General features: G+C 38.8%; 1 protein-coding gene across 5 annotated transcripts in view; it reads right to left on the bottom strand.

Moving 5' to 3' along the window:
• The window catches only part of EFHC1 (EF-hand domain containing 1), a 73,836-nt gene extending 51,835 nt beyond the window's left edge, over window positions 1-22,001 (bottom strand). For all 5 annotated transcript variants that reach the window (XR_004671997.3, XR_008625629.2, XR_008625628.2 and 2 more), the window contains exons 1-3: window positions 20,040-22,001; window positions 16,364-16,585; window positions 1,928-2,215 (exon numbers count right to left, since the gene is read on the bottom strand). Coding sequence is in view for 2 of the 5 variants with exons in the window: in XM_003833152.7 (XP_003833200.1) it covers window positions 1,928-2,215; window positions 16,364-16,585; window positions 20,040-20,102 (573 nt within the window). In the remaining 3 variants the exon portion in view is untranslated. The remainder of the gene's footprint in view (window positions 1-1,927; window positions 2,216-16,363; window positions 16,586-20,039) is intronic.

The following is a 22,001-nucleotide window of genomic DNA, read 5'->3' as shown; positions in this document are numbered from 1 at the left end:
TGATACATATACACATACATATACATATACATGAAGGTGCCAGATTTTTTGCATTTTTGTGTTTTTTGTTGGTGATTTTGCTGTTTAAAGGGTCCCAGTGCCTAGTGCTGAAGTGCTATTTAGTGTTCCTAAGCACAAGAAGGCTGTAACACACCTCATGGAGAAAATGCATGTCTTAGATAAGCTTTGTTCAGACATGAGTTATAGTGCTGTTGGGTGTGAGTTTAATGTTAACGAATCAACCGTATATATTAAATAAGGTGTCTTTAAACAGAAACATACATAAATCAAACTTATGTATTGATCAGTTGACAAAAATGTGGCCAGAGATTAGTGGGAACCTAACCCTGTATTTCCTCTAAGACCAGTGGTTCAGTATTCACTAATTCAGTGTTTGTGGTGACTTTATAGTCCTAATTACTGTGAATAATGAGAACCGACTATAAATAGATTAGGTCAAATGCTCAGTGATTAACTTGCAAATGTTCAAATTGCCCATAAAAACACAACTGTAAAAATAATTGTTATGAAAACACAACTGTAAAAATAATTGTTAATACATTTATGTTTAGATAACATTTTATCATTTCTCACTGTTGGTACAATTGTGAAACTGCCTATGATATATAAGACCTCAGACACCTAAAAAGCAAAGAGATAAAAATATGTTGGAACGGGAGAATATCTCAAAGATGGTCTAGCACCTCTACTTTTGAAGCTATTTTTCTCTATTGCTTTGGAATGGCACTGATGCCATGGCTCCTTTCTTTACTTCCCTCAGGCCTCTATTCATATGTCATCTTATCACTGAGGCATTCTCTGATCCACCTCTATAAAGAGCCCCTCAACTTCCATTCCCTTTACTCAGCTTTATTTTCCTCCATTGCTGTTATCATCATCTGACATATAACCAATCTATTTATTTGCTATTGCTTATCTCCTCCAACAAGATTGGAACCTCTCTATAGGGGCAAGTACCTATAACATGCAAGGAAAGGAGAAATGGTGCACTATTAGCTTGTCATAGTCATCTGAAAAATATCAAGTACCTTCCTGAAAACATCTGGCACCTAGAACAGTGCATGGAACAAAGCAGGCATGCAAATAAATATCTGTTAAACAAACTACTAAATGAAAACAATAATGGATTCATAGGAGCTCAGTGCATGGTAAAAATTAGTCACATATGGCACTAGGTATCCTGGAATAAGGACATAAAATACTTCAGAAACTATATCTTTACTGCTAGAAATATTTTTTTAACTAAGACAAATTTGGAATTGACTTCCTAATTCCTACACTTTGTAGTAAAGAAAGGCCATCTATATCCTTTATGCATGTAACTTTAATAAAAGTTTCCTTTGTATTAAAAAATCCAAACTTACGAAATAAAGTAGAGGACTTTTTACATATAGAAGAGGTTTTTTCATTTAAAAATGGTTTCATTTCAGAAATTCTTTAGATGGTAAGCTTTCCTAGAATATAGCAAGTATCATTTACCAAAAATATATGAGCTACACAAAAAATTTTAGGCTCATATCTGCTAATAGAAGTAGTGCTATTTTTGTAAACTCACACTTAAGATAAAACGTTTAATCCCTCTTCCATACTTCCATCCCAGCAGGGATGCTATTCCCCTACTCCCTGTTTGAACTGCCATTTTAACCTGGTTTCTTACCAAATTATTCAGCTATGATGAGAGTTTGATTCTGAGTGAATAAGTATTAATATCATTCTGAAAAAATTATGTTACTATTAGTGTTGGCACATATTAGCACATACACACATGCAAATACCTAGCCAATCATAATAATTCATGCAGGACAGATTACCAATGTCCTCCCCTTACACTAATAAATGAAATGTATCCTTCTATAAATTAGAATGATGCCTCAGACCCCACAACTTTCAAAAATATATGCTATACCTGTGTGAATTGGTCACAGTCAACAACGCGGAAAGTTTTGCCATAAATTGTGATGTTTATTCCTCGATTTAGGTCTTTCCAATGGTAATGGTCACCCCGGTCATTCTTGGCTAGCCGCTGGCGTTTTATTAACTTGCCTTGAAGGATTCCAGAATTTTCTACAACAGGCTCTATGACAGACATGCTGTCATCTTCTAGATAATAGTAAATGTTCACTTGACGGATCCTATACTGTTCCTCAGTTGACATAGGAACATCTTCTTGGAAATAGGCATCAAATTTCAGTACCTATAACATGCAAGGAAAGGAGAAATGGTGTACTATTAGCTTGTCATAGTCATCTGAAAAATATCAAGTACCTTCCTGAAAACAGAACCACACAGGGAGATTTTAACACTCATCACTCCTATCCTGTAAATCTTGATACTCTAAAACTACAGATACTGCAAACTATAGTCCATGGGACAAATCTAACCTGCCACCTATTTTTTTTATGACCTGCAAGCTAAGAATGGGTTTTACATATTTAAATGGTTTAAAAAATTTTTAAAAATGTTTTATAACACATGGAAATTATAAAAATTTAAATTTTCAATCCACAAATAATTATGTAAATAATTTATGCTTTTTTGTTAACAGCTGCTCTCCCATTACAAGGGAAGAGATGAATAGTTGTGACAGAGATACACAGACTAAATTGTGTCCCCCTCATCCCCAAAATTCATATGTTGAACCCCTAACCCTCAATGTGACTATATTTGGAGACAGGATCCTTAGGAGGTAATTAAGGTTAAACCAGATCTTAAGGATAGAGGTATGCCACCTTTAAGTCTAATCCCATAGAACTGGTTGCCTTAGAAGAGAAGAAGAGAAAGAGAGTTACTTCCCTCCCCTAACTCCCACATGTACACACCAAGGTAAGGCCACATGAAGACATAGCAAGAAGACCGCTGTATGCAAGCCAGGAAGAGAGCCCTCACCAGAATTCAAACCAGCTGGCACCTTGATCTTGGACCTCCAACCTCCAGAACTGTGAGAAAATAAATTCTATTATTTAAACCACTCAATCTGTGGTATTTTGTTGTGGCAGACTACGCAGGCTAAAACCACTGCAACGGCCAAAATATACGCTAACTGCCCCTTTACAGAAAAAGTTTGCTGACATCTGCTTTAAATACTCACAATGTGTATAAACTATTTATTGCATATGTTCCTTGGTGAGAATACATCTTAAAGGACTTAACTCTACTAGCTTCACCTCCATGTCAAAAGTCCCTCCCAGAACTTCTGGGAAGAGTAAAAAATCTTGGATAAGATTGCGATTTTTGGTTTCAAACTGAAAATGAAGGCTTAATTGCACTTCTTTAGAAACGTAGTCCTTTGTAAATGTATATTAATTACGTTCATTATTATAAACTTTATATGAATGACTTTCACATCATCAATCCACTACAGAATCTTTGAAGGGTGTGTACATACCCTCATCATCAATCCGCTATACAATCTCTAAAACGTGTGTAAATACCCTCCTTGTGCTCAGGAACATATATATTACATTGAGAAAACCATTGGTCCTCTGGGGAGCATCATCATCAATGTGAAGTCAACATGGTATCAACATATAGATTACACATTTAAAAAACATAAACTATGCCAGGCGTGGTGGCTTATGCCTGTAATCCCAGCACACCGGGAGGCCGAGGCAGGCAGATCACCTGAGTTAAGGTGTTTGAGACCAGTCTGGCCAACATGGTGAAACCCCGTCTGTACTAAAAATACAAAAATTAGCCAGGCTTGGTGGTGGGCAACTGTAATTCCACCTACTTGGGAGGCTATGGTAGGAGAATCATTTGAACCCAGGAGGTAGAGGCTGCAGTGAGCTGAGTTAGCGCCACTGCACTCCAGCGTGGGTGACAGAGTGAGACTCCATCTCAAAAAAATAAAAAATAAAAAGCATAAAACAATATTATAAAAAGAATATGTTAACATGCTTTGGGATTTTTACATTTCTGTTATTTTGTCTCTGTTTTTAATGTGTCTTTTCAAGGAGAGAAAGTATTAGAATGGGATTCTAAGCAGGCAAGATAGTTTACCCAAGCCTCTACTAGAATAAGAGGAACAAATCAAGAAGATCCTAAATGAAACACAAATATGGCTTGATAAATGGAAAGATGAAATAATTCTATACACGGATACTGTTGCTAAAAAAAAAAATGGGTAGCGTAACTACTGTGGAAAAACAAGATAAAAACCAAGAGAACTGGCAAGTGCATACAAGTGCATAGGAGAAATGTGAATATAATGAAGGCTTTAAAACTCATAATAAAAAGATAAAATGGATAAGTGCAGTGGAATGTTTGAAGGAGAAAAATAACATGGTAAAAGCAAAGGACAGATAATGTTGAAGTAACATTTTAGATCAACTGCAAAGAACTGAAAGGGGGGACATGATCATAGTAATTCATATATAAAATGGCCTGTATCTGAGCCATATATTTATAAATACATAAAATGTTAAAGCTAAACTGATCAGCTAGCCCAACCCCACTTATTTTATAAAGGAGGAAACTGAGACCCAGGGTGGTAAGGTGGTGTGCCTGAGGCCATGTAAGGGGTTAGGGCCAGAACTGGAACTGAAATTCAGACTATTAACTCACAACCCAATATTCTCTCCACACATCTTGCTACTTCTCAGGTAACAAATGCTATCGTGGTTCCAAGAAGGAATCTGTGTGGGCTAAAGTGGTCAGAGAAAGCTTAACTAGGAGGAAACAAAAGATGTATTAGACTTGAAGAGTGAAAGATTTTAGATCAGCAGAGGATACAAGGGGGGCTTCTAAGCAGTGGTAATAACAGAAGCAGAGGAAGGAAACCCAGCAGCAGTATGCAGGCTATGATGGAGGAGGAAGTACTAGGCATGGCAATCAGACTGAAAGCCCCTTCAATAGTCCAGGTCTGCAGTAATTAATTACCAGCAATGGAAAAGCAGAAGTCTGACTGGATTGATAGTAAGGAAGTGGGAAGGTGGAAGCAGATGAGGTGTTGAGGAAAACCCAGTGCTGGCGATATAGTGGTGATCTCATAGAAATGTAAACATAAGGAGAAGATAATTTGGGTATGGCAGATGGTGAGTTTGATTTTAGACTTACTGAATTTAAGTGACAGCACAAGTTGTATACTGCAGGGGGTAATTTATACTGCAGGACTGGGTTTAGGGTAAGAAGTAAATATTACAGAACATTCAAGGATAATGCAAACATTTTTGGCCAAGCAACTGAAAGCATAGAATTACTATCAAATTGATATGAAGAAGATTGCTGCAGAACAGATTTTGGGGGTAAGAAGACAAAATTGGGAGTTCAGTTTTAGATATGCTTAATTTGAGATATTTATTAGACATTCAAGACAAGATGGCAAATAGGCATTTATGTATACATATGTTTAGAGGACAACTTATCATCATAAAGAGGACATTTCAAGCCATGAACCTGGACAACTCACCAAAGGAGTGAGAAGAGAATCACAGAGAAGATAACCAAAGATCGAGTCTGTGGCCACAGCCATGCTCCCAAACCATCTGTTTTCTAAGATTGGTGGGCATGAAAATGCCTATGGCAACAGGAAGTTGGCCTGAGAATGGGAGGCAAGGAGATACACATATATATATATGGTCTTGTTATATGTGTGTGTATATATATATATATATGTGTGTATATATATATATATATATATATATATATATATGGTCTCAGGTAAAGAATATGCTAACCGAAAAGAATTACTTAATTGTTAATTTTTAAAAGGCACTTACCTATTTATTAAGAACAGAATTAAGAGTTCTGTGCTCCTCCCACAAAGAATGAATGGGGTAGAAGAGTTAATGTAGAAAAGCTCTTTGGAAAGTTTCCCTGGAATCATGGCAGATGGAAGGTAGGACTAGATTGCAGCTCCCACTCAGACGGGCAGAGCAGCGTGTGAAGGCTTGCACTGTGAACTTTTTTGCTCCAGGATGACTGCAGGAATAAATTAGGTAAGCAGAGAGAATCCACAGACCCTCTGAAGGAAGCAAATTGCTCTTGCAGGACCCGGGAGACATCCCAAATACTGTGAGTGCCCAAACTATGGAAGTGGGAAAGGGAGATCATCTGTCCCCGAACACACACCCCCACTGAGGAACCTGAAGGTCTAGATTACAGGAGAAGATTCTGACCTTACCTGGAGCTGGGTCAATTCAGAGAGGCGAGTGAAATGCGGGGGTAGAGGAAGCAGCAGGAAAAGTCCTATGGTCTCCCTGGGGTCCCCTACCAAGCCATTTCTGCCTTGCTTCACAGGGGTACTTGGGGAGGGCAGCCAGAGGCACTGGGAAAAGGCCACAGGAAGAAGGGAACCTCCAGCTGAACTGTGTAATGATTTGAACCAATTAAGAAGTCTCCTGGCCAGAACTCGGGAGAAGGTGTGAATCCATTGTACAGATTCCACAGGTGGGGGAAGAAGGAAAGCCCCACTTGCTTTCAAAGCTGGGAGGCAGGTAGCCTGGGGCAAGTTCTCAGCCTTGCTCGCCCACTGCCTGGAAACAGATTTGGTGCTGTTGGAGAGGGGCGGGACAGTGGGAGTGAGATTGGACCTTTGGGTTGCATGGGAGCTGGGTGAGGTCTATGACTGCTGGCTTTCCCCCACTTCCCTGACAACCTGAAGTACACAGTAGAGGCAGCCATAATCTTCCTAGGAACACAACTCCATTGACCTCAGACCCTCACCCCCATCCTCCACAGCAGCCACAGCAAGACCTGCCCAAGGAGAGTCTGAGCTCAAACACATCTTGCCCTGCGCCAACCTAACGGTCCTTCCCTACCCACCCTGGTAACTGAAGACAAAGGGCATATACTCTTGGGAGTTCTAGGGCCCCACCCACTGCCTGTTCCCCCCATACTACCACAGCTAATGCTATCTTGAAAACACCACCTCCTGGCAGGAGACCAACCAGCACAAAAATAGTACATTAAACAACCAAGGCTAAGGACCCTCACAGAGTCCGTTTCACCCTCCTGCCACCTCCACTGGAGCAGGTGCTGGTATCTATGGCTGAGAGACCCACAGACGGCTCACAGCACAGGACTCTGTGCAGACAACCCCCAGTACCAGCCTGGAGCCTGGCAGACTTGCAGGATGGCTAGATCCAGAAGAGAGATAACAATCACTACAGCTCGGCTCTCAGAAAGCCACATCCATAGGAAAAGGGAGAGAATGCTACATCAAGGGAACACCCCGTGGGACAAAAGAATCTGAACAACAGCCTTGAGCCCTAGACCTTCCCTCTGATAGAGTCTACCCAAATGAGAAGGAACCAGAAAACCAACTCTGGTAATATGACAAAACAAGGTTCTTTAATGCCCCCCAAAAATCACACTAGCTCACCAGCAATAGATTGAAACCAAGAAGAAATCCCTAATTTACCTAATAATTTAGAAGGTTAGTTATTAAGCTAATCAGGAAGGCACCAGAGAAAGGCAAAGCCCAATTTAAGGAAATAAAAAAGATACAAGAAGTGAAGGGAAATTTTTTTCAATGAAATAGCATAAATAAAAAACAATCAAAACTTCAGGAAACAATGGATGTGCTTATAGAAATGCAAACTGCTCTGGAAAGTCTCAGCAATAGAATCAAACAAGCAGAAGAAAGAACTTCAAAGCTCAAAGACAAGGTTTTCTAATTAACCCAATCCAACAAAGACAAAGAAAAAAGAATAAGAAAATATGAACAAAGCCTCTAAAAAGTTTGGGATTATGTTAAATAACCAAACCTAAGAATAATCAGCATTCCTGAAGAAGAAAAATCTAAAAGTCTGGAAAACGTATTTGGGGGAATAATCAAGGAAAACTTCTCTAGACATCCAAACACAAGAAGCTCAAAGAATACCTGGGAAATTCACTACGAAAAGATCATCACCTAGGCACACTTTCCTCAGGTTATTTAAAGTTAAGATGAAGGAAAGAATCTTAAGAGCTGTGAGACAAATGCACCAGGTAACCTATAAAGGAAAACCTATCAGATTAATAGCAGTTTCTCAGCAGAAACCCTACAAGCTAGAAGGGATTGGGGCCCTATCTTCAGCCTCCTTAAACAAAAGAATTATCAGCCAAGAATTTTGTATTCAGTGAAACTAAGCTTCATAAATGAAGGAAAGATACAGTCTTTTTCAGAAAAACAAATTCTGAGAGAATTTGCCACTACCAAGCTAGCACTACAAGAACTGCTAAAAAGAGCTCTAAATCTTGAAACAAATCAAAACACATCAAAACAGAACCTCTTTAAAGCATAAATCTCACAGGACCTATAAAACAAAAATACAATTAAAAACAAAAAACAAAAAATCCAGGCATACAGACAACAAATACCACGATGAACAGAATGGTATCTCACATCTTAATACTAATGTTGAATGTAAATAGCCTAAATGCTCCAATTAAAAGATACAGAATCGCAGAATGGATAAGAATTCACCAACCATCTGCTGCCTTCAAGAGACTCACCTAATACATAAGGACTCATGTAAATTTAAGGTAAAGGGGTGGACAAAGAAACTCCATGCAAATGGACACCAAAAGCGAGCAGGAGTAACTATTCTTATATCAGACAAAACAAACTTTAAAGCAACAGCAATTAAAAAAGACAAAGAGGGACATTATATAATGATAAAAGACCTGTCCAACAGGAAAATGTCATAATCCTAAATATATATGCACCTAACACTGGAGCACCCAATTTATAAAACAATTACTAATAGACCTAAGAAATGAGATAGACAGCAACATAATAATAGGGGGGGACTTCAATACTCCACTGACAGCACTAGCTAGGCCAAGACAGAAAGTCAACAAAGAAACAATGGATTTAAACTATACCCTGGAACAAATGGACTTAATATATTTACAAAACATTCTACCCAACAACCGCAGAATATACATTGTATTCAACAGCGCATGGAACTTTCTCCAAGACAGACCATATGATAGGCCACAAAATTAGCCTCAATAAATTTAAGAAAATTGAAATTATATCAAGCACTCTCTCAGACCATAGTGGAATAAAATTGGACGTCAACTCCAAAAGGAACCTTCAAAACCATGCAAATACATGGAAATTAAATAACCTGCTCCTAAGTGAGCTTTGGGTCAAAAATAAAATCAAGATGGAAATTAAACAATTATTCGAACTGAATGACAATAATGACACAACCTATCAAAGCCTCTGGGATACAGCAAAGGCAGTGCTAAGAGAAAAGTTCAAACCCCGAAACGCCTACATCAAAAAGTCTGAAAGAGCACTAACAGACAATCTAAGGCCACACCTCAAGGAACTAGAAAAACAAGAACAAACCAAACCCAAACCCAGCAGAAGAAAGAAAATAACCAAGATCAAAGCAGAAACAAATGAAATTGAAACAAACAAACAAAAAAAAACAAAAGATAAATGAAACAAAAAGCTGGTTCTTTGAAAAGATACATAAAATTGATAGACCATTAGCAAGATTAACCAAGAAAAGAAGAGAGAAAATCCAATAAGCTCAATTAGAAACAAAATGGAAGATATTACAACTGACACCACAGAAATACAAAAGGTCATTCGAGGCTACTATGAACACCTTTACGCACATAAACTAGAAAACTAGAGTAGATAGATAAATTCCTGAAAGATAAAACCCTGCTAGCTTAATTCAGGTAGAATTAGATACCCTGAACAGACCAACAACAAGCAGCAAGACTGAAATAATTAAAAAATTACCAGCAGGAAAAAGTCCAGGACCAGACAGATTCACAGAATTCTACCAGATATTCGAAGAAAAACTGGTACTATTGGCACTATTCTACAAGATAGAGAAAGAGGGAATCCTCCCTAAATCATTCTATGAAGGCAGTATCACCCTAATACCAAAACCAGGAAAGGACATAACCAAAAAATAAAACTATAGACTGATATCCCTGATGAACATAGATGCTAAAATCCTTAACAAAATACTAGCTAACCGAATTCAACAACATATGAAAAAGATAATCCACCACGATTAAGTGGGTTTCATACCAGGGATGCAGGGATGATTTAACATACGCAAGTCAATAAATGTGATACACCACATAAACAGAATTAAAAACAAAAATCACATGATCATCTCAATAGATGCAGAAAAAGCAATCAACAAAATCTACTACCCCTTTCTGATTAAAATTCTCAGCAAAATTGATACAAGGGACATACCTCAATGTAATAAAAGCCATCTATGACAGACCCACAGCCAACATAATGCTGAATGGGGAAAAGTTGAAAGCATTCCCTCTGAGAACTGGGACAACATAAGGATGCCCACTCTCTCCACTCCTCTTCAGCACAGTACTAGAAGTCCTAGGCAGAGCAATCAGACAACAGAAAGAAATAAAGGTCATCCAAATAGGTAAAGAAGTCAAACTGTCACTGTTCACTGATGATATGATTGTTTACCTGGAAAATCCTAAAGACTCCTCCAGAAAGCTCCTAGAACTGATAAAAGAATTCAGCGAAGTTTCGGGATACAAAATTAATATACACATATCAGTAGCTCTTCTTTACACCAACAGCGACCAAGCTGAGAATCAAATCAATAACTCAACCCCTTTTACAATAGCTGAAAAACAAACAAACAAACAAAAACTTAGAAATATACCTAACCAAGGAGGTGAAAGACCTCTACAAGTAAAAATACAAAACCCTGCTGAAAGAAATAACAGATGACACAAATAATGGAACAAATAATGGAAACACATTCCATGCTGATAGGATGGGAATCAACATTGTGAAAATGACCATACTGCCAAAAGCAATCTAAAAATTCAATGCAATTCCCATCAAAATACCACTATCATTCTTCACAGAATTAGAAAAAACAATCCTAAACTTCATATAGAACCAAAAAAGAGCCCGCATAGCCAAAGCAAGAATAAGCAAAAAGAATAAACCTGGAGGCATCACACTACCTGATTTCAAACTATACTATAAGACCATAGTTACCAAAACAGCATGGTACTGGTATAAAAATAGGCACATAGACCAATGGAATAGAACAGAGAGCCCAGAAATAAAGCCAAATACTTACAGCCAACTGATCTTTGACAAAGCAAACAAAAACATAAAGTGAAGAAAGGACACCCTATTCAACAAATTGTGCTGGGATAATTGGCAAGCCACAAGTAGGAGAATAAAACTGGATCCTCATCTCTCACCTTATATAAAAATCAACTCAAGATGGATCAAGGACTTAAATCTAAGACCTGAAACTATAAAAATTCTAGAAAATAACATTGGAAAACCCCTTCTAGACATTGGCTTAGGCAAGGGTTTCATGACCAAGAACCCAAAAGCAAATGCAATAAAAACAAAGATATATAGCTGGGACTTAATTAACCTAAAGAGCTTTTTCACGGCAAAAGAACAGTCAACAGAGTAAACAGACAACCCACAGAGTGGGAAAAAATCTTCATAATCTATACATCTGACAAAAGATTAATATCCAGAATTTACAATGAACTCAAACAAATTAGCAAGGAAAAACAAAGAAGCCCATCAAAAAGTGGGCTAAGGACATGAATAGACAATTCTCAAAAGAAGATATATAAATGGCCAACAAACATATGAAAAAATGTTCAACATCACTAATGATCAGGGAAATGTAAATCAAAACCATAATGCGATATCATCTTAGTCCTGCAAGAATGGCCATAATCAAAACATCATAAAATATTAGATGTTGGTGTGGATGCAATGAACTGGGAACTGCTGGTGGGAATGTAAACTAGTACAACCACTATGGAAAACAGTGTGAAGATTCCTTAAAGAACTAAAAGTAGAACCACCATTTGATCCAGCAATCCCACTACTGGGTATCTACCCATTGGAAAAGAACTCATCATACAAAAAAGATACTTGTACATGCATGTTTATAGCAGCACAATTTGCAACTGCAAAAATGTGGAAACAACCCAAATATCCATCAATCAATAAGTGGACAAAGAAAATGTGATATATATGATGGAATACTATTTAGCCATAAAAAGGAATGAATTAATAGCATTCACAGTGACTTGGATGAGACTGGAGACTATTATTCTAAGTGAAGTAACTCAGGAATAGAAAACCAAACATTGTATGTTCTCACTCATAAGTGGTAGCTAGGGTATGAGGATGCAAAGGCATAAGAATGACACAATGAACTTTGGGGACTCAGGGGGAAAGGGTGGGAAGGGGGTGAGGGATAGAAGACTACAAATTGGGGGCACTGTATACTGCCTGGGTGATGGGTGCACCAAAATCTCACAAATCACCACTATAGAACTTACTCATGTAACCAAACACGACCTGTTCCCCAATAACCTATGGAAATAAAAAAAATTGTTTTTAAAGTAGTGGGATAACATCAGCTTTCCCAGGTAGAATAAGAACTTGATTGTTACATAGAAAGAAAAGAAAAATTATATTTAAATACTGTGTTTAAAAATATACTTTTCATGGAATTTTATAGCAGGCTGGGCTCCTGGTTATCATGTATTCTAACCTTCTGAGTTTATAGACGAGGAAATTAGAGATTGTGACTACAAGGTCACAGTGTTAGCTGGTAGGAGACCCAGAATTAGAATCCAGGTCTTCTAACTCCCAGGAAGTGCTCAGAATGCCACAATAAACATAAAAATATTTGTATTTACTTCAAGATGAAGGGGGGAAATGCTGCATAAATATTTTCATATCACACACAATTATAAAAAGCCAAGTCACATTTTTAATTTTACATTATTATAAGCATATATGTTACATGTTTGACTTGCCAATTTTCAGCAGTGACACAGACAAGAAATAAATTTTGTTAATTATTCATGTCATTTTAGAACTGATATTTATTGAGCACTAAATATATAATAAACTATATGTCCTTACCTTCATGAAGTATACACTCAGGTGGGACAGATAAACACTAAACAAATCAGCAACACAAATTATAATATAGTGCTGGGAAGGGAAAAAAAAAAAAGAGAGGGAAGTGATATAGAAAAATGAGGAGGAACTGCCATAGCAGAGTGGCCAGGAAAAGCCTCACTGAAAGGAAAGATGGAGTCAGCCACTTAAGGATGGTGGGGAAGCTATTTCAGATAGGAGAAATGCCATGTACAAAAAGGCCCTGAACTGGAATTTTCAAATGCTGCCATTTCAAGGAAATCAGTAAAAATAAATCCAATGTATTGAAACATGATAGGTGAGAAAAAGGACCCAAGATGAGGTTGGGGAGAGAGCAGGGAGGGCCAGCTCCAATAGGGCTGTGAGGAACCTGTAGAGTTGGATCTTTATAGATGATAGGGAAGCCATGGAAGTGTTTCAGTCAGTATGTGACATAATCTCATTTTCAAAAAATAAGCCTGGCTGCTCTGTGGAAAATAAATTTATGGTAATAGTGAGGATGAAAATAAGTAAATGAATTAGTTACATATTTTAGAAGCAGAAACAATAGAACTTGCTAATAGATTAGATGTGGATTGTGAGGGGAAAGAAGAATGAAAGATGACTTTCAAGTCACAGTGAGGTGAATGGTGGTAATGTTTACTGTATTGGTTAAGAAAGCCTGATGGCATTTTCCCAGAAAAATGACATAATCAGAGCTGAACTCTAGAGAATAAACAAGGCAGCATACCTGTTATAAGCATAAGGACTAGGAATGAGACTAAAACAACAGTTAGGTAGTCATTTGGCTTGTCTGAACTATGATAGTGGCAGAGGAAATGAAAGTGAGAGATATTTGACTTGGCAACTCATTAAGTGTGGAGGATAAAGGAGAGAAAAAGCCAAAGATGGCTCAGGTTTCAAGCTTGGATTACCTAGTGGAACCACACAGGGAAAGCAGATCTATGGGAAAAGGTGAGGGATAGAGATAAGTTAGAGACATACAGAACTTGAGGTACCAACAGTTCATCCAGGTGAAGATATCCCATGGGCCAGGGGGATACAGATCTGGAGTCTCAATGATGTCAGAGTTGGAACTAAATAGTGACATTGTCTATGGTGAGGTGATGGTTGAAATCATGAAAGTGGGTGAGATCTCAAGAAAATTATATAAAGAATGAGATAGAACCTTGAAAATACTTGTAAGTTAAGAATTGAAAAGAGGAAGGGAGGCTAAAGAATAAGCAACCACATAGAAAGAAGGAGGAAAATGAGAGTCATGGAGGCAAAAGAAGAGCACAGTTTCAAGAAGGGAGGAAGGGTCAACAGTGTCAGATGGCATAAACAAGCCAAAGACAATGCTGGCAAAGTAAACCTCTCTAGATCTGGTAAAAGGACAGCACTGGCTACCTAGGAGAAAGTATTATGGGGCTGTGGGTAGGGAGAAGTCAGATTGTAAGTGATTTGACAGTCAAGTGAGAAACAAAGTTCTCTTGCTTAAAGGCATCACAAGGTATTATAGAAAGAGGACAGGATGATATGACTCTAGCTAGAGAAGCAGTCACTAGAGTGTCTGAAATAGAAATAATATGAAACTTGAAGATGAAAAAGATGAAAGAAGAACATCAGAAATAAAGAGCTGGAAGTCAGTCTGGGAAACACAATATAGTGGGTGATGCTGGAATTATATGGGAGCAAGGGGAAAAGATGAGGGCACTTGGAATAGATGTCCTGGTCTTTATTACCTAAGTAAGAAATGAAGTTATATTCTGTCTATGAGGAACAGTCCTAAGAATTTCCAAAATATAGACAAATATGTTGGCTATTATGTGGACCTCTGGGTATTAGAGGTCCTTCATTTAAAATTAGAACCTTCATTTAATTCAGAGAAACCACAATTCCCTTATTATAAACAAACAAACTTAGTTTCAAAGTCATACATTTAGCTTCTCTCTACCCCATTATCTATGCTAAGGCTCATTTATCTAGAAATTGTGATGATCCAAGTAAAATGAATTGGAAAATAAAAATAATATTTTTATGTGCACTATCCTTAAAGAAATGAATTATGAATATTAAATAAGTACAAATTAAGTAACAACAATTAGTGTAAAATAACATAGAAAACAAAAAATAGGAAGCCTATTTCCTACTCAAGTGCAATTTCTCCTCTGAATTTTACTAATACTTTCTTACGACATATATCACTTTATCACCTTCTACTTTATAACAGTTACTTACTATTCTTTTCAGTAAAAATTAAACATACCAGGATTCATATCTTGGTAATTATTTAGTGCCTATCCCACTTCTCTCTTGTATTTTCAGCCCTCTCCCTTCTCTGCTGATTTTGCAATGTCTGTCAAAGCCACAAATGAAACAAAAGAAACAAGCAAAAGGAAAAGATACATCCAATTATATAAATCATACTGTTTAGTGGATGTTTAGGTTCGGCCTATGAATGCATATGTGAATGTGTCCCTATAAATGAGTTAAGTGGGGAAGAGGAAATGATACGGATTCTAGTTGAGAGACTGAAATTGTTTAAAAATAAGTGACTATCATGTAAATGGCATAGCTCCTCCCCAGCCTCTAGCTTACCACAGGTACTCAATAAAAGTTGGCTGGCTGGATGAAAATGTTATAGACATTTAACAGGAATAATAAAATAAAAATTAAGACAAGAAAAGAAACAGACTAAGAGAAAATTAAGAAAGCTAACTTATCAAAACTGATCAGTACTTCTCAGAACCAGTTACACATAAAGCTCATCTGGAAATTAGAACTGATGAGGGTTGGAATAACGTAACTTTCTTAAAAATCTCGCCAGTGATTCTGCTACATGGTCAGGGCTAGGGCTACTTCACTTTAGTGAAAAGAGGAGGCTCATTGACAAGGAAAAACAAGAATGATGTGGTAATGTCAATAGATGGAAATGAGGAAACTCACACTGCAAAAACATAAAGATAAATGAGAAACAAACAAAAATGTTATACCACCCATTGGTTATGTAATATCAAACATGAAATGTTCCCTGAAAACCAAAAACTTATGGAGACTGCCTGCAGAAAACTGACAATAGATGGAGTCATTGTTTTCATAATGATATTCTGCATCTCATGAAGATTAGATATGTCACCATTACAGAATACAGTACCTTTAAAAAGTGGAAAACACACGGCTGATAAACATAGAATATAAATTCAAGAATTCAGAATTATAGCCAACTTTTCTTTAACTGCATTTGGAAAATAGTCTGGTGAAGTCTACAGGGAATTACTTTACTCCCTGTAATCAGCTTCCTGACTAAAGAAAGCCTCTTTTTAGCCTGAGTTCAGCTGTCCATGACTAAGGGTTAAGGCATCTGAACAATTTTCTCCTCAGAGCACTTTGGAAATTCTGTGGTTTACTGTTTTAACTTTTTTGCAAGCAGTTGGCTCTCAGACCCTAATTCAAGGGGTACCCTAAAATTCCAGATGATACCTTTTTGTCAAAGGCCACATGCGCAGGAATAAAATCCGCAGGTGGGGCTTGTTTAGGTTGGCCGTAAGTTAAGACTGGTGCCTTACTGGCCAACTCATCCAGCTCAGCCTGGGACAACTGGTTGAACTGGAGCCGGTCTCCGCCTATCCCAACTGTTGGACGTCGAACAATTGCATAGCCGTTCCTGTAGCCCAGCGTCTGACTTCTGTGGAAGGCTGTTTTCTGAAGAAGAAAAGAATGTGTCATTAATAACATTAGACAAATATTTGTTAGGTAAAAAAAAAACTAACTTTTAAAAATATAACTTAAATCTTTGCTTATAAGCATCACAAAACTTACATCAAGAAGCTTACCAACATTAAGGCTGGGCATGGTGGCTCGTGCCTATAATCCCAGAACTCTGGGAGGCTGAAGAGGGAGAATCACTTCAGCCCCAGAGTTCGAGACCAGCCTGGACAACAAGATGCTGTCTCTACAAAAACTAAAAAAAAAAAAAAAAAAAAAAAAAAATTAGCTGGGTGTGGTGGCTTGTGCCTATTATAGTCCCAGCTACTTGGGAGGCTGAGGTGGAAGGATCACTTGAGCCTGGGAGGTCCAAGCTGCAATAAGCTATGATTGAACCACTGCACTCCAGCCTGGGCAACAGTGAGACTCTGTCTCAAAAAAACAAAAGCTTACCTACATTAAAAGATTCTGTATTTTAGGTTAAAACACTTGAACAAGAACAAGGAGCGAAGTAGCCACCTAAGCTTAAAGTAAAATTTAAAGCTGTGCTCTGTAATGCCCAATTTAACTACCAATTCACCTTGCATGAGAGATTAAAAGAGTATCTCATCTATACTCTTAAGTTTTTCACTAGTCTTCTCATGTTTTTCATCTGATATCTGGGGCCGTAAAAACTGTAGAACCTAGAAGATATGGTTCTGTGAATTTTATTTTTACATGGAATGAATTTATTTTTACCTGTCCCTCTTGTCACAATGACAGTGATACATTCTTACAACTCTTTGGAAAGCAACTGGATGGTATATATTTAAAGTCTTGAACTCAATAATTCTACCCCGACCATTTATTTACGAATATGATTCAGAATTATGAGAAAGAACTATATGCCTGAAGCTGCCCATTACAATGGTAAATGTTGAAGACAATCTAAAAGACAGTCATATGAAGACATGAGTAAATGATCGAAAACTCACTCAATGGATTATGGTGCTGTCATTAAAATATTGATTTTAGAGATCAAGTGGCAACCTGGTGAAAATATTTATGATTTAATAAGCCTGAAAAAGCAACATATAAAATTATATGTGTACTGCAATTATAAGCATGGAAATATGTGCATGAAGAGACTGGTTTGGTCCTCCGTATTATACATTTCTAAATTATGTTGATTTTTTACAATGAACACATTTTTATTTAAAAGATTAAATAAAAAAGAGTAGAAAGGCAAATTAGAGGTTATGTTAATGGTTTCCTTTTTCTGTTGTGAGGATACTTTCACAATTACATATCTGTAATATTCAAATATATATAGAGATACAATTTAAGATTAATCATAAAAAATATTTTTATGAAAAAAACTTTCTACATCCTAATTGCTTTAGAGCCCAGCCTACCATCTTTCAAGATCTGTACTAACATGAAAGGCACAACAGAATAAACTTCTTTTGCTAAAAGGGTTATAAACTGTGGACATTTGTTTTTAAAGGTCATGTATTCAGAGTCACAAGTCAGTTGACAGGGACTGCTCCAGGTATATAGTAAACATGACATAGAACAAAATGCGCTGAGTTGACATCCTCATTGGGTAATTTATGGAACTTCAAGCTCTTCTTCCACCACCAAAGACAGAAGCAACATCAGTGACTTCAGTTTATTTCTTTGTTTTAGACAAATGTCTCTACCATCATTCAGCCATAACTCACAGGCACCCCAGGCAAGGCAACCTCGGCCCTTTCCACCCCTCTTGTCCATTATGGTTCACCTTCTGTGTGTCTTTTTTTAAAATCGTTTTCCCACTCCCCTTTAAAAATTTTTTAACTTCTTATCTGCATGTCTTTAGAATTACATTAATACATATTCAGTCCTTCACTGCTGAAGATATACTGACGATGCTTTTCAAATTTCAAATAGGGCAAATTGGTTGACACTTGGCCAGTGTATTTAAAATCTGAAATATGTCCAATGCACAGTTCTTCTTACTTGTAATACAGCAATATGTTTTTAGAGCTTTGCACTTCCATCCACACCTCTGTAATTCCCTGTATCAACTCAGCCCTGTCTACACTCACCAACACCAAAAGCTTAAGCTCATCCTGTATAGGGCAGGCAAGTGCCTACAACATTTTCTAAATTACATAAAACTGAAAAGTCCACTGAAACTAAAAATCTATGATGTTGTGTCTTAATGCAGGGATAATTACAGAGATTCAGAATACAAATTCTCTCACCAAACTTTCGATTTCATTCTAAATTGATTCTTCCGAAGAAAATAAATTGACAAAATATTTTAACTTTGTGAAGCTGGAGAGGAAGGCAAGAGTTTAAAGTATTAAACTATATAAACATAAACTACTGTTAGCTCATCTGTGATGATCAGTCTACTGAATCTCATTATTGATTTTTCAGCACATACATTTCAGTAGCCCCGTCAGAATTAAAACAAACCAAATAATTTTAAGAGCTAAACTGTGGCAAGAGTTTAAAAAAAAAAAAAAGAATCCAAGCTGCTGCTACTTTTTAAAAAATTTTGTCTAGAAAATGCAAATAAAAACACAAGGTTGGGGAAGGAGCAAAACAAAATCTAAACAGGAATCTTTTTACAAAAACGTTAGAATAAAAAGAATAGAGCCGGGGAAGAATAAACAGCAACTAATCAATTCTTGAGGGAACTGGAAAGGAATATCTCCTACAAAGCAGGGAAAGATGCTTTGGGAGGAAGGTGAGCAAGTTTTGGGGAAAACCCGCAATGGAGAAAGAAAAGAATGGGGAGAGGATGGGACTAAATTGTGGAAAATGTAGAAGATGGAGAGAAAAGAATGGGGTTGGATGCAAGCATAAAGAAGAAAGGAAAAAGACCTGGCGGAAAGAAGAGGAGCGGAATCGATATACATACAAAACAGGAAATGGAGCTGGGAGTGGGAGATACTACCGGGTACAGGATTCAGAAGAGGAAGAGGTGGGGCGGGAATGACGGACCTGTGGGAATGAGGATGAAGGTGCATAGTGGCGGGGGGTTTTAAGGGCGGCGATGGACGGAGACAGGTTATGATGTGAGAGAACGAGCTAGGGAGAGGGCCCAGAGATAGGTTGGGAGTAGGGTGGGGGAAATAGTGATCTAAAGGGACAAGAGGCAGGGGCTTGGAGGAGCAGGGCCGTAAGAAAGAACGCGGCTAACGGGATGAGAATGAAGGCGCCAACACACTGCCAAGATGGAGTGGGAAAAAACTAGAGAGGGATGAGGCGGAGGGCAAAGGATCGGAGAGAGGGGATGAGGATGGCTAGGGAAGAACGGCAGAAGTTCGGCCCAGAATAAAGAACAGGGTCAGGACAGAAGACGTGTTTGGAGAGAAGACAGACTTGAGTGGAGGGGAATGGAGGTGCACTGAGAGGGGAAACCTCCTGGGCTGCTGGAAGGTGGGGACAGGTGGGAGTCTGGCAGATAACTGCTCACCGTAGAGTCCTTAAAGGACGTGCCCGGAAGAAAGGGCAAGCCATGCACGGGATTGGACACCATTGCAGCCGGTACCACCGCCGCCACCTAGGTCCTGCTTCGTCCTCTCCGGTTGCCCAGGCTACAAGCAGCGTTCGCGGGCACCTCCAGGCTCCATGGTAACGCTAAACATCCGGAACTCCCACGAGCGGAAGGCGGGGCCAGGAGGCGCAGGCGTCACAGGAGGTTTGCGCGTGCGCCATCCGCAGGACTCCGCGTTCTCGCGGTAAGGGGGCCGCGGCCTTGGAGCGCGGCTAGTGGGCGTGGTTGTGTCGGCCCCTCCTCTTCCGCTTCGCCCCGCCCCGCTCCCGGAGGATGAGACGTGGGAGCTGTTGGGTGGCGCGGGGAAAGGCGGGTGTAGCGAGGCGGTAGTTCTCGCTGTGAGATCCGGGGTCCGAGCAGGCCCTTAGATGAGTTGCAGGGAGGGACGTTCCTTCTCTCCTTCCACCTAGTCCTGGCGGACCTCACTGCGCCCCGCCAACGCTGTGAGCCCAGGCACTCTTTTCTCCCCGCTCTGCCCCATTTCACACAGAAGTGTAAATGGTCGGTCCAGTTGGCAGTGCTACTAAACTAGACCCATGCTTCTTGTAGGTAGGGGCCGAGGATTACCCATGATTGTGTTTCTGTTGCTCAGGGATGGTCAATGAACTAATGCAATCATCTCATCCTTAATTCTCCCACTGCCACATTGTATTTTTCCCCTTTTAACTCTTTTTTAAAATCAATCTTTCTCTTTCTTTCTTTCTTTCTTTCTTTCTTTCCTTTCTTTTCTTTCTTTTTCCTTCCTTCCTTCCCTCCTTCCCTCCGTCCCTCCTTCCCTCCTTGCTTCCTTCCTTCCTTCCCTACTTCCCTCCTTCCGTAGAGATAGTGTCCCACTATGTTGCCCAAGCTGGTCTCGAATTCCTGGGGTCAAGCGATCCGCCCACCTCGCCTCCCAAAGTGCTGGGATTACAGGCATGAGCCACCGCGCCCAGCTCTCTTTATTCTACCATCAATCCCTTCGGTTAAACACCTTCGTTCTTGTAGGGAAAGCCTTGAATATGTGCTGCAGGGCAGGGTGCACTCTGATAGGTACTTGATTTTTGTTGACTGAAGAGCTGCAGGTTGAAGGGTGGTCACCTCAATCCCTCGTTTGTACCTGCAGCTGCAATGAAAAAGATCAGAACCACTAGGAGGAACACAGCTCCTTCAAAGAGAAAGACTAAGTCTTGGGAAAGAAGCAGATAAGTGAGGTGAAATATTGTCAGCATCATAGGTATAGCCTTTGATGCTTTTTACAAAACTTGCTTAAATTATTTTTTCTTAAAAGAAACATAATCCTATTCCTGAAACATTTTTTTGGGGGGGCGGGGGGGGAAGAAAGCTATCCATCATTGCTGAGGAGCTTAAAAATAAAAAGTAATCAAAAGCCACGTGCCGAGAGATTTGGATTCATTAGGTCTGACATGGAGGCCAGGAATCTGATTTTTGTAACAGGCGTTTGTGACAAGCCAGTTTAGGAACATGATAGAGTAATAAGCCAGACACAGAAGGCATATCTCAGTGTCACAGGTAGTTTACTGCCAGTACAGACAGCAGCTTTACTTCTATTGCTGCTTGTCAGAGCAAATCCCCCTGATGGGTTTCACTAATTTGTGTGACGCTCAGGAGGCCCAGGACATGAATGCATTAAGTGGCACCTGAGGCAGTTATTGATGCCTGCTTACCATACCCTGCCCAGAGAGTTTCTTTTCTAACTCTTCTCCCCTTACTACATCTGTTTCCTGTTCTTGTCCTTTTTTAAACCTCTTTTTCTTTTTCTGTAAGTACATTACCTTAATGCAGCAGTTTAATACATTTTTTAAAAACTTCAATGAAGTTTTTTTGCCTTTGGTGCTTTTTACAAAACTTGCTTATTTTTTTAAAAAATAAATGTAATCATAT

Source organism: Pan paniscus, chromosome 5 (genome assembly GCF_029289425.2).
Source record: "Pan paniscus chromosome 5, NHGRI_mPanPan1-v2.0_pri, whole genome shotgun sequence".
NCBI classification, from domain to species: domain Eukaryota; kingdom Metazoa; phylum Chordata; class Mammalia; order Primates; family Hominidae; genus Pan; species Pan paniscus.
Note: the sequence above shows the minus strand (reverse complement) of the source record. Positions and strands in the feature narration are given on the sequence as shown.